General features: G+C 41.7%; 1 protein-coding gene across 10 annotated transcripts in view; it reads left to right on the top strand.

Moving 5' to 3' along the window:
* Positions 1-13807, top strand: part of STARD9 (StAR related lipid transfer domain containing 9) — a 118234-nt gene that overhangs the window by 578 nt on the left and 103849 nt on the right. For all 10 annotated transcript variants that reach the window (XM_044925146.2, XM_044925145.2, XM_025295833.3 and 7 more), the window contains exons 2-3: positions 4662-4731; positions 6477-6593. In XM_044925146.2, coding sequence (XP_044781081.2) covers positions 4662-4731; positions 6477-6593 — 187 coding nt within the window. The remainder of the gene's footprint in view (positions 1-4661; positions 4732-6476; positions 6594-13807) is intronic.

Here is a 13807-nt window from a genome sequence, read left to right as displayed (position 1 = left end):
GGCTCTGGAGTACCTGTAAGGACTGAGGGAGAATGGTGAGTTTCTGCGTGCACATGGGTTTCTCTGTGAAGAAGTGGAGGAAAGCAGGTTGTAAGGCATAAGAGGGAAATTGAGGCTAAGAGAGATCGTGGTTTCGTTCTGTGGGCGACTTCAGAAGTGTGAAGTAGGGGGAAGCCATTCTAAGCCCTTCCCTCAGCGTAGCCAGTTCCCGTTTTTTTTTTTTTTTTTTTTTTCCTTCATGCGGCAATCTGATCCTACACTCCTCAGCTGTTGAGGCATCCAGGGTCCATAATTTCTTTCCCTTCTTACTGATTTTTCCACTCACGTGTTTGGAAAGTCAGGGAAGGCTTCACAGAAGGCTTGGTGTTTGAACCCAAACGCTTTTGAAAGAGTTGTTGGTTTGCTGACAGGTGGAGGAGAAGGTATAGAGAGCGTTCCGTGAGAACACAGAGCAAAGGACTTAGGCTCTTAGGAAACAAAAGTTTCGGGTTTTTGAGGAGAGGCTGTGTGGAGGGAGGTGAGTGGTAGGAGATAAACCTGGCAGAATGTGGTTTGGGACCTGAAGGCACATATTGGAACTATTTGGGAGGTTTAAAAATTTCCAGGACACAAGACGGCTTGAAAATTGGACAGAGCAGTCAGAAAAAGACATTGTCTCTCAGAACAAAATTTGGTTCTAGCAGGAGCAGAGCTTCCCTGGTGGCTCATTTGGTAAAGAATCTGCCTGCAGTGTGGGAGACCAGGGTTCGATCCTTGGATTGGGAAGATCCCCTTGAGGAGGTCATGGCAACTCACTCCAGTATTCTTGCCTTGAGAATCCCTTGGACAGAGGAGCCTGGTGGGCTACAGTCCATGGGGTCACGAAGAGTTGGACAGACTTCACTGAGCGACTAAGCACAGCACACAGCACAGCAGGGTCTGTGTTTGTCCTGACTGGAGGTGACTGGCTTGAAAAGTATACAGTTGACAGAATAATGAGAGCAGTGTGGTAAGGGAAAGGGACAAAAAAGTAGGAAAAGACAGAAGTGGTACAGTGGAAACTTCACTGGTGGTCCAGTGGCTAAGACCTTGCATTCCTAACGCAAGGGGTTTGATTTCCATCTGTGGTCCGGAATTAGATCCCACATGCTACAATGAAGAGTTGGCAAGAGTTTGGCAGCCACAGTAGAGAATAACATGTCAAACAAAAGTGAAGGGAAAAGAAGGGCACAAAAGCTTATTAACTTTTAAATAAATTTTATTTATTATTATTTTGGCTGTCCTGGGTCTTCACTATTGTGTGTGGGCTTTCTCTAGTTGCGGCCAGCGAGTTTCTCATTGAGGTGGTTTATTATTGTTTTGGAGCATGGGCTCTAGAGCGCAGGCTCAGTAGTTGTGGTGCACAGGCTTAGTTCCTCTGTGGCCTGTTGAATCTTCCCGAACCAGGAATCGAACCTGCATTGCCTGCATTGGCAGGCAGGTTCTCAACCACTGACCTCCAGGGAAGTCTGAAAAGCTTATTAACTTTTAGCTCAGGTTAAGAGCCTTGAGCAGCAAGGGGTAGAAGGGCAAGACAGCAGTTACCCAGGTATGAGAGGATTATAGCCTGCTGAAGATTCAGGAGCCGGGATGAATAAACCCAGCATGACCCCAGCTAAGAAGTCCAAACTATTCCCCTCTTCTCACCACACTGTATTCCAGGGTTTGTTAACTTCCACCACCTTCGCTGAGGCTCATCTCAACATAGGCTATTTACTGATTATGTGATTTGTCCCAGCCTTCAAAAAAGTAATCAGCACAGATACAGTTAACAAAGTCAATGGATCTTATGTGGTACTTGGAAATAAATCTTAGAGCTCAAGCTTCCATTTTTTATTTTTCCAGATGAGAAATTGGTCTTGTTAAAGATCTAAAAGTAGGTAGAGCCAAGATTCCATTCACCAGACCAAGCTGCTCCTTCCTGAGATTACAGAAAAATTGCACTTCTTTCTCAAATGCCTGTTTGCTCAGTAGGACTAGTAGAGACCATCAATAAAATGATAATATGGAAAACGGTTTTAGTGCGCTCCTTTTTACCACACAGTTGTTTCCCATAATCAGAAAATCTGTGTCTCATTGTAAGATGCTGCCGCTTGTTTGTCCCAAATCATCATTGACAGAACATATTGGCCAATACTGTAGGCTCTGGAACACTTTCCACTGCCCTTTCAAAAAGGTAATTATCATGAACTATATTCCCTTTATGTGCTCTTCTTTTTAAATCTGTGAAATAGTATAACTACTTCAATGGTTTTTTTGTGAAGATTAAATGAAAGGATACATTAAAAATACTTAGAACAGAGCCTGGCTGCTTTTAAGTGTCTGATAAAGTGCTAGCTATATAATTTTTAACAGCTATTTTTATTCCTCCTTGTTCTTAGCTGTTATTTTCAATTGTATAAATGAGTAGATAACAAGTGGAAATGGCTTGGCCATTTTCTAAGACAGTGATCCTCAAATTATAGGATACATACAGTTCACCTGGGGAGCTTGTTATAATACAACTTGTTAAGAGGAATTCAAATTAACTAGCTCCGAATGCCAGGGACGGGGGCGCCTGGTGGGCTGCCGTCTATGGGGTCGCACAGAGTCGGACAAGACTGAAGCAACTTAGCAGCAGCAGCAGCTCCACCACCTCCTGTAATTCTAATGAGTGAAGCCTGTGGACCACACTTTGAGAAACTGTCCTAGGAGTCAGTGCATAACTGAGGATTTATTCCTTTGCAAAACCTTTAATCCTAAGGAATGAATGCCTGTTGGTAGAATTCAAGCCCCAGAGGCAAGTGGTGGTAGCCACAGCAGACTTCTTTGAACTCTGTGCAGTCAGCTGCCCTGTTGAGGTTGATGTTCTTTCTCTTCTGCTCAACTTTAATTTGTCTTTATTTTGTTTTAGAATATTTTGGAACCACTAGGTTACCAATGGCTGTGGGTCAGGCAGGGAAGGGGTGGCATCTCACCAACTATAGTGTCATATCCTTTTGTCAAGAGGTCAAATTCAAGACCCTTTTTTATTTTGGCTGCTTTATGCCAGAGTCCTAGGTGAATCCTTAAGAAAGGGCTCACTTAAAAAAATTAGATTAAATAGATTTGCAAAAGTTTTTCCTCTTACTTTCTTTGTTGCTCAATTTTACTATAGTCTGTGTATTTTATAGTGGGTAAAGGGAGAATCAAACCTACTTTTAAATGCAGAAGGGAAAAAAAAATGATCTTAACACCAAAACTGAAAGATTTTCTTTAGGAGAGCTAGGGGCAGGGGATGCAGTTTTATAATTCTGGGGGACAAAGTATATCCGTACTGCCTTAAGTTCTGTCTAGTATGAAATATGAAAGAAAGAGCATCAGAACCTTGAGGAAATTAAGTAACAGGAATGCCATCACCTGTGAGAAGGAAATTTTTTTCCAGTACTTTATTCCAAATGCACTGACTAGTTTACAAAAATAATCTTAAATCTAAAGACCCCTGTCTCACTGTGTATCCCTTGCCATCCCCTCCCCCCAAGTCCTCAAGGCCACATCCTGGGAACCCTGAGGGAAGATAAAAATGACACTAAACATATTTTCTCAACTTTCAGGTCCCAGGCCAGGAATAATTTAATTGATAGTTTTTACTGTAGCAGAAACTGCCAGTGCGTTAACTCCCATCTGTTAATATTCTGGCCTTGAGCACTTTATTTTAAAATATTTATTTATTTATTTGGCTGTTTCAGGTCTTAAGTGAGGCACATGGGCTCAGTAGTTTCCCCACAGCACGTGGAATCTTCCCAGACCAGGGATGGAACCCACATGCCCCTGCATTGGAAGGCAGATTCCTAACCTCTGGACCACCAGGAAGTCCCTGGCCTTAAGCACTTTAGCTAAAGCTCTTTATGTTGTGAAAAAAGATTTCATATCTAGAATGGAGTGTATTCCATTCATTTTGGGCTTCAGGTTTATGAATCACTTGGATTAAGCCCCTTAAAGTGAATTTAAGTGTTGGTTAGTTGTTAGAAGTGTTACTACATAACTACAATTTAGGAAGATCCTTAAGGATCTTGGCTGTTATTCTGACTTAAGAAGATAATATAAGGAAAGGATTTAGGAAATATGTTCTCAGGTCTCAACAGAAAGGACTCTGAAACCTTTTTCATTATTTTATAATGAAATAAAATATTTCATTATATTTATTTATGCTGAAAATATCAGAGGAAACGAGAAATGATGCCATGCTGTGTGCTGAGCCGAGGATATTCTCAGGGTTTCCCAAGCCTGATTTCTGAGGCATATGGCTTTGTGGTTAGACAGATCTGGATTTAAATTCAGGCTCTGCCACTGCTAGCTGTGTGACCTCTTAGTCTTCCATTTATTAAAAAAAAAGATCTGTCAGGGAGTTATGTCAGGACGGTGTGTTAAGAGGATAGCATAGGATTAAGTATAGTGTATGCTGTACTTAATACAATGCTTAGCACATAGAGGGTACCCAATAACAGTGACTCTTCACTGTGCCCAAGCCAAATTCTAACAATCCAGAGAAGCATGCCAGCTCGGGGACTGCTTCAGACACCCTAGTTGTGGAGACGGCAGTAGGGGAAATATTTTGTCCCAATAGTGCTGGTCTCAGCTGCTCTTTTCCTGATTAATTTTAAAAATTTGTGTCTTGCTTCTAGGGAGATCAAAGAAGGGGGAAAAATTATTGTGGAAGTTAATGGCAAAGTGGCAAAAATCAGGAATTTAAAGGTAAGCCTAAAATTGTTTTCCTTTTTCTTTCCCCTGAAGAACTAGTATTAATTATAGTGACTTCTGGGGTGAAGGTGTGTATGTGAATGCATTTAGAGAGAGGGAGTGGAAGAGGAAAGGGCATATAAGGGCATTTGTGAGAAGAGCTTTGACCAACCACAAAGCAAATATAAAAATATAACAGGGAAGAAGTTCCGGGGATGTAGTTACTGGAACCCAAGTTCTACCAAATGGGGTACAGCTATTTTGGAAACTGGTTAGTAGTAGATATTTTGAAAGTAAACACATGGCCAGCTTAAATCATGTTGGGGGACAATTTTTGCATATGTTTAACTTACCTGACCTCCTATTAGACGTTAGCTCAATCTTCTTATTGAATATCATTTCATTGAGAAGCATTAGCAGGGGTTTTAGTATGCATCTGCTAATACAGAACTCATTTTTAGCCACAGTGAGGCCAAGTAAAGACTTTAGACCCCAGAAGACAGTTGGGCATTAGCCCAAGTCTTGCTGTAAATACTCTCCATAGATCTGACTGATCTTTGAGTCACAACTAGACAGACACTGGCACCTTCCTTCCCTACCTTTACTACTTCCTCTGGCTTATTTCCCCCATCCCATTCTTTTCTTTTCCCAGGCCAGGGGAAGTGGAAAGGATTCTTTGTTTCTGAGCCTTGAGTAGTGGAGGACAGGGAAGCCAGCCATGTGAATGCTGCTGTGGTCAGCTTGCAGGTGGTATTTGACATTCCTGAGAGCTGAGGAAGCTGACTTGCAGGAGGAGGGTTTTCTGGACCCCAGTCCCCCCAGCTACATCCACTCTTGTGTTCCTCCCATGATGTGATCCATCTCCTTTTGTCAGTAGCTCACTGCTGAGAGAGAAACCTGCCAGACTTTCAACAGGAGCTCCCCAGGGACAAAAGACCTTTCATTCTCTCCTGTCTCTTATTTATATCTCTGTTGCCTAATCACTTCAGCTGCTTTGTTCTGAGAGCTTATATTTTTGGTTCTTAAGAATAAATCTTGGCCAAGATCACACTCTAATCTGCCCCCTGCTCACCTTGCTGGCCAGCTATCCTCTTTTCTGAGTCCAGTTATCCACTCAGAATCTCTTTGTCATTCTGTCAGCCTCATTCGACTGTGGGTTTTAGTACCCAGTTCGAGGGATTGTTTCTCCCTGTCCAGAATCTAAATATTAAGTAGTTAGATAGGCATTTCTGTGAATAATGCCACTGTCCCCAGTACCTGGAGGTCGGTAGAATTTCCAAGCTGCTCTCTTCTACCCCGAGCAGTTGGATTGGGCCCAGCTCTTCTGTCCAACATGCCTTTTGGAGGTGGATACCCCAGGGACTTCTGTGAAAGCTCTAGGTTGACAGAGCCTGTCAGGCCCAGGGACTGAATTACTCATGCGTGACTGGTATATTATATAGAAATAATCAGAGAAGAAATGATAGTAAGAAGAGGAGGCCCAGGGAAGGAGAGTTTTTTCTCCCAACTGGTCTTATGTCTCACAAGTCTGGTTTATATATAGATATGTGATAATATGATAGACATTTAATTCTCTGTTGCTTCATTGTACCTAACAAGATGAAGACAAAGGTTACTTCTTCCCCCCCTTTCAGGTAGATATCATAAAGGTTCTTATGATCAGTCTAGGTATCTCTATCTACAAGCAGAGGAATCAAGTGCCTCTAATTTGATTCTGATATTACAGTAGAGAAGATACTAGATTCTGTGTTTAATTTTAGGTGGATGGTCGACCTAATGGCTTTGGCGACTCCCGGGAGAAGGTTGTGGCGTTTGGCTTTGATTACTGCTACTGGTCAGTCAACCCAGAGGATCCCCAGTATGCCTCTCAGGATGTGGTAATGTCATTTTCCTTCACTTTCCCCAGGTCTTTGTAACTGGATAATTATTGGGAAATTAACGTGGAATATGGGCCCTGGCTATTTCTTACTTATGGTAGGTTGGTCAGAAACTAATGATGTTTTGTCTGGGAAGTGTTGTCTGCAGCAGATGTGCTGAGGACTGAGAGGATGAGCCAAGCCTTTACTGGCTAACGCTGTTGGTCATCCTTCCTGCTACTTAGCTTTCCCACAAATTTCCAAGGCAGCAGGTCTGGTCAAGGAGGTCTACATAGGACTTCTGTTGCTGTGAAGCAGCAGCATTGTCTTGGTTGGAGCACTGTCAGAGATCATGCATTTGGTCCCTGTGATGGCCAGCAAGCCTTGCCTGATTCACTTCTGTGACCATAGACAGTAGCTGTTATCTTAGCAGCTGCCAGGGTCCTTTCTAAAATTAGAAAAATAATATCTTTGGCTTTTCATATGTTCTTTCTTAAATGAGAAAGAGAATACTAGAGGAATATGTCCTTAGGAAAAAGTATTGAAAATGGATATATTTGGGGAGGAGCTCTAGACAACCATTGCCTGTCAGTCTATATGCCTTTGAATAAAAAGCCAAAGTGTCTTTTCTGCTAAATATTTCAATCCTTTGTGAAACGTTCCCTAATTATGCTAAAGAAACCATTTTATCAAGTTTGAGTGATTTAGAGGACAGAATAGGCATACCTCATTTTATGACATTTGGTTTTATTGCACCTAATAGATACTGCATTATTTACAAATTGACTATTTGTGGCAACTCTGCATCGAGTAAGTTTGTCTGTACCATTTTTCATAGCATTTATTCACTTTGTGTCTCTGTGTGACATTTTGGTAATTCTCATAATGTTTAAATTTTTTAAATTATTATTCCATTTTTGTGGTTATCTCTGGTCATGTCACCACTATGACTCACTGAGGACTCAGATGATGGTTAGTATTTTTTAGTCTTAAAGAATTTTCTAATTAAGATTTGTTCATTGTTTATAAACATACTGCTATTGTACTTAGTAGACGGCAATATGTGTAAATATGTCTTTGGTATGCACTGCTAAGTTGCTTCGGTCGTGTCTGACTCTGTGTGACCCCATAGACGGCAGCCCACCAGGCTCCCCTGTCCCTGGTTTTCTCCAGGCAAGAACACTGGAGTGGGTCGCCATTTCCTTCTCCAATGCATGAAAATGAAAAGTGAAATTGAAGTCACTCAGTCATTCCTGACTCATCGCGACCCCATGGACTGCAGCCTACCAGGCTCCTCTGTCCATAGGATTTTCCAGGCAAGAGTACTGGAGTGGGGTGCCATTGCCTTCTCCATTGGTATGCACTAGGAAACCAAAAAATTCACGTGACTGCCTTTGTTGCAATTATTCACTTTATTGTGTTGGTCTGGAGCCAGACCTGTAACATCTCCAAGGTCTACTGGTACTGATTTTTCTGCTAGTGGAGACTTCTGAAGATGATTGGATAGTTCTAAATCATGGAAGTATAATTCCCCATCCTTCCCTTTTGAGGGGACCACGTGGAAACAAGATCCTAGACCACTGTGGGATTTGTTATTTTCGTTGGTCCCTTCTGTTATAATATGAGCACCTCACTTTTGTAGTCACAATTTATTTGCCATAAATGCTTAGCAGGTGCTGCTGCTGCTAAGTCGCTTCAGTCGTGTCCGACTCTGTGCGACCCCATAGACAGCAGCCCACCAGGCTCCCCCGTCCCTGGGATTCTCCAGGCAAGAACACTGGAGTGGGCTGCCATTTCCTTCTCCAATGCATGAAAGTGAAAAGTGAAAGTGAAGTTGCTTAGCAGGTGCAGTGTGGGTATTACCTGGCCCTGACAAAGCCTTCTCTGTCCTTTGAAGGATGAGGGCTCTTGCAGATCCAGGCTTGTCTTGTGGTCCTGGACTTTTATCCCAATACTCAAGCATGTATGAGGTAACTAGTTTACTGGTGTTCATATTGTTCCACTGAGATCCTCCAAGAAGAGCCAGGAAAGGAACTGACTGTTAAGTAAGAGGATGGTACTCCTAAAGCAGTTCACAGTTGTGACTGTATCTGTGGCATTGAAGACAGTGGTCTCTAGAAGAAAGTGTGAGCATTCCAATGGCTCCTTCCATTCTTCTTGGCCATGGCATACCTAGGACTGTTCTGCACATAAGAAACATTAACTATTTTGTGTAACATTTGATAGATAATCTGGGAAGTATATGTAAACAAAACAAAAATCACCATTTAGTGTACACTGTACAGGTATAATTTTGTTTTGAGGCTCATATTTTGTATTTATGTAGCTTAAGCGTGTAAAAATTATCTAGTGGAAACCCAGAAGCCCATAGAGGAGGGGAATTCATAAATGTGATTCCTCTTCTGTTGCCTGATTTGAAATTCAGTGGAAAGATCAAATGGGATTTGGACAGGAAGCCTGTGCAGAGAGATAAAACCACTGCCTCCTGAAATTTATCCTGGTTTGTTTACTAAAAGTCTAAGGCATTCATTGGGTAGTATATGAGCGGGAAGGAAAGGAATCTCTGTCACAGGCTGGAGAAGGGCCAGAGTTTCCAGAATGTTGTCAACACTCAGATCCACCTGATTTGTTTGGAGGGATTCATCACTGACAGAAATTGGAGTCCAGACTTTTAACCCTAATCAGTATGGCTCTGCGGTCACCAGGGTTAGGAGAGGCGGATTGTTATAAAATAGGACTTGGCGTAGGAAAGAGTTTATATGTCATCTGGTTCTTCCTCTCCCAAAATACAGCAGTCCTTTCTACTGTCTTTCTGATCATATTGTGCATCATCCAGCAAATCTTCCATGCCTCTTTGTAGTCAGACTGTTCTCCTTAACCACCTAGCCCCTGGCAGTGTTTTCGTCCCTACAGTTTTATCTGCTTCATAATGCTGTAAAAGTGTAATATAACAGTAGGTAGCCTCTTGAGTCTGGCTTACTTCACTTAGCATGATGTATTGAATACTTGAGATTCACCTCTGCTGTGGTTTGTAATCTGACCTTGATTCAGACTCATGTAAATAATTTTCTTGCCCCAAAGGAATCTTATGGCTTTGAAAACATTAATTCTAACTCTAAAGAGTGAGGGACCAAGTCCCTGGAGGACTGTACCTCCTTTTATGAAGGAAGGACTGTCATCACCCTCAGAAATACAGCACTGATTTCAAAATATCCAGATATCTGCGTTGAAATATTCCCCACTGGTCTTAGGGGGCTTTTGAGCGACATCATAAACCATTGCATGATAGAAGTTGATGAGAATCCACCTATTTGGTGTTGGTGCTGCCTCCTCCTCATGGTCTTTTAGAATGTTAGAGCTTGAAGGGAACCTAGCAGTCATCCAGGCCAGGTTTTCCCAACCTCAGCACTATTAATATTCTGGCTGTGTAATTCTTTGTTGTGAGGAATCTGTCCTGGGCACTGTAGGATCTTTAGCAGTGTCACTGGCCTCTAGTCTCTAGATGCTGGTAGTAGTCCCAAATATGACAATCAAAAATGTTTTCAGACAAGGCCCGTCTTCTAGGCCAACCCTCTTATGTTCCAGATACAAAGTATAACTAACATAGGCTTATACAGGCAGTTAATGCCCAAGCAGGACTAGAACCTTGCTTGCTCTGGTGGCCTTTGCATTGCGTTGTGTCATTCTACCTCCTCTCTTTATGCTTTTGTTACAGCCTCAAAAAATTAGTTCAAGATTAAAATTCCTTAGTGCTTTAGCACTTCCCAGACCTTAATGGTGACACACTTAAACACATAGATCAGATGTCAACAAATATGAGCCTGTAGAGAGCAAGTCAACTATAAGTTCTTCTGAGAGGCAGCTTCCTTGTTAATTATCTATAGATCCTAAATGTTTATCATTTCATTTGACTCTGTCCCCAAAATCTATCAAACATATGTTTTTACTCTGTTTTATAGATAAGGAAACTGAGGCATGAAAGGTTACAAGGCTTACCTGAGTCATTTAGCCAGTGAATAAGTAGTGAAGCAAGGATTCAAACCCAAGACAGTCCGGCTCTAAATTGTGTGTCATGTCCACCAAGCCTCACCGACTCTCAACATTAAACAATTCTCGTTTAGTCTACTAGTGACCTGGTTCTCTCTTTCTACGTGTTATCTGTTTCCACTGTTTCAACTTGAAATGGAGAAGATTTTATCCTCTTTCAGTAGTTGGGGAAATTTAGGCTTAAAGAGATTATATGATCTGCTCAAAGTCATACAACAAGAAAATGAGTCTTGGATTTGAATGCAGGATCATCTGATTGCAAAGTTCATATTCTTTTATAAAAATATAAAAAGAGGTATATAGTAAAAGGAAGAGAAGGAAAATTGAGGAGAAAGGATGATGGGAAAGAGAGAGAAAAGGTTATGGTGAATAGGGATTGGCAGGGGATTATACTATCTGATTTGACATCAGAATCGTGGGGTAATGGACATCAGCATTCCATTTTTTTTTTTTTCAGTTTGAAAGCAATCGTTATTTATTAACTGACTAGATTGCAAAAATAATTATGGTAGATACCTTAGTTCATCCTTCTAATAAGCCTGTTGATCTAGTCTTCCCAGTTGCCAGCATCTCCACCTTCTACAAAATGGGTGGTCTTTTTCTTCATTCCTCCTAATGGAGAAGACATTTAAAGGGTCACAGGAAGCTGCTTGCTTCTTTGAAACATTTTCCAACATATAGATGTCATGATTCATATTCTCCATGCAGATGATGCCATATTTCCCAAGAGATTGTGCAATCAATGTGTTATCCATCAGGGCAATTCACTTCTTGTTGATTTTGCCATAACCTTACTTAGAGATGAATTCATTTACAGACTTCAGATTTGGGTACCCCCATTCAATGTATTGGAGAAGGACATGGCAATCCACTCCAGTATTCTTGCCTGGAGAATTCCATGGACAGAGTAACCTGGTGGGCTACAGTCCACAGGGTCACAAAGAGTTAGACATTACGAGTGACTGAGCACTCTTGAAGTTAGAACTGGATTTGAATTCAGGCACAGCCACTTATTAGCTGGCTTTCTTCAGACAGATAACTTAACCTCTCTTAGTTTTTTTAGCTGGAGTTACTGTGAGGAGGAAAGAAAGAATGATGTGAAGTATTCAGTCTAGGGTTTGGCAACTAGAAGTTGAGTAAATGAGGTCATGAGTGTTGTGGCTTGGGCTGTGATTATCACTATCACAGTACAAGAGAAGCAAGGCTCATGCTTCTTTATAAGAGCTGAACTAGTTTTGAAAATCTTTTCTTTGAATCTCTTGTGCTCACTTCTGGGACCAGCATGCTCCACTTGGAAAATTAACTTCCCTCCCTTCCTCCTGGTCAGGAACATCTGTTGGAGCGGGAGTCCTCCGCTCAAGCATGTTGTGTTTGGGTGATTACGTGTTTGTAAAAATTTCCATGAAGAGCATTAGCTCAGCTTTACCCACCAAGGACTGTGAGTGGCTGTCAAAACAAGTGCAGACTGAGTCAACAGAAAGCCAATCAGGAACAAAAAACCACCCAGCCCTTGTGGGACGTAATTGCTTCTATACTCCTGGGAATCTTTATTTTAAAGTGCTTTTGTTATTTGGCTAAAACACAATGCCTAAAATGCCTGTAGCTTTTCTACATGAAAAATTGTGTGAGTGAGCAGAGATTTCCTCCCCACAACTACCAAATTCAAAACTGAAATTCTAGTAGCACTGTGATTGTGTTTGTTGTTGTTTACATGTCCACAATACGCTGAACGTCACACAACACATAAAGACCATCCTTGCTTACCCTCAAAGAGCCCTGGCAGGGGCCAGGATGGAGGCAGTGAGTGTGTGTGTGTGACGTGCATGCATGCATGTATGTTTGTGTTACAGGTTCTTTGGTGAACGTACTCTCCAGTCCTGGACTCCAGTTTAAGGATGTTAGGCACCTGGAAAGGCTTCAGAGGAAAACCCCACACATCCCAAAATGATTAAAGGGCCAGCTTCAGGAACCAAGAGGAAAGCTACTGTCAGTGTAGTGCACGCCATGTGTGTGATTATTTAATGAAGGAACATTGCTCCGGAGACAGGCAAGACAGGTGACAATAGTGCTTTGCAAGTATGGAGCATGATGATTTTAAGTTTATGCAGCATTAGAACAAGCTGGTCTTCATTGCCATTAGGAGAAAATAGAAGAGAATTCCCTGGCCATCCAGTGGTTTGTACTCTGCGCTTTCATTGCTGAGGGCACAGGTTGAATCCCTGGTCAGGCAACTGAGTTTCCGCAAGCTGTGCAGCACAGCCAAAAAAAAAAAAAAAAGAAAAGGAAAAAATAGAGAAATTTTGGATTAAATTACAAAAGACTGTTTGTAATTAGGACATGAAGAGTACCTTGTGCAGAGTTTTTGAATCCAGCTAAATAGTTTTGACTTTAGAATTCCAGAATTTTGGTGTTAGAAGAAATACTAGAGACTGTCATGACACATATTTGAAGGATAAAGGCATAGAGAGACAAAAATAGCAATTATAGGGTGTTTTTTTCTTTTTGGCTAGTCCAGAATTGTGCTTGATGTTGTATGGAAATGTCTGTTGCTTATTCTAGCGACAGGGTCGTGAACTGCAACACAGAGTTTCCTGCAGGGCAGGAAGTGTGCTGCTTAGCAGAATCCCAAGGAAAGATCTTGTTCTTGAGACTGGGCCTCTCCCTGGCTCTGTACTCCATCAAGATGAGGACATAGCATTGTAGCCATCTAGTAGTATGTGGCGGCATTGAACGCCTACTATTATAGGTTCTCTAATGTGACATATGCTTTTTTGTACAGTTCTTCTGTGCATTCTTGCCACCTTTCCTTAATTTCTTCTGCTTCTGTTAGGTCCTTGCCAGTTTTGTCCTTTATTATGCCTATCCTTGCATGAAATGTTCCTTTGGTATGTCCAGTTTTCTTAAGAGGTCTCTAGTCTTTCCCATTCTGTTGTTTTCCTCTATTTCTTTGCATTGTTCACCTTAAGAAGGCTTTCTTATCTCTCCTTGCTATTCTCTTGGGTATATCTTTCCCTTTCTCCTTTGCCTTTCACTTCTTTTCTCAGCTATTTGTAAGGCCTCCTCAGACAACCACTTTGCCTTCTTACATTTCTTTTTCTTGGGAATGGTTTTGGTTACCACCTCCTGTACAATGTTATGAACCTCCATTCATAGTTTTTTGGGCACTCTGTCTACCAGATCTAGTCCCT

Source organism: Bubalus bubalis, chromosome 11, assembly GCF_019923935.1.
Source record: "Bubalus bubalis isolate 160015118507 breed Murrah chromosome 11, NDDB_SH_1, whole genome shotgun sequence".
Taxonomy (NCBI): domain Eukaryota; kingdom Metazoa; phylum Chordata; class Mammalia; order Artiodactyla; family Bovidae; genus Bubalus; species Bubalus bubalis.
Note: the sequence above shows the minus strand (reverse complement) of the source record. Positions and strands in the feature narration are given on the sequence as shown.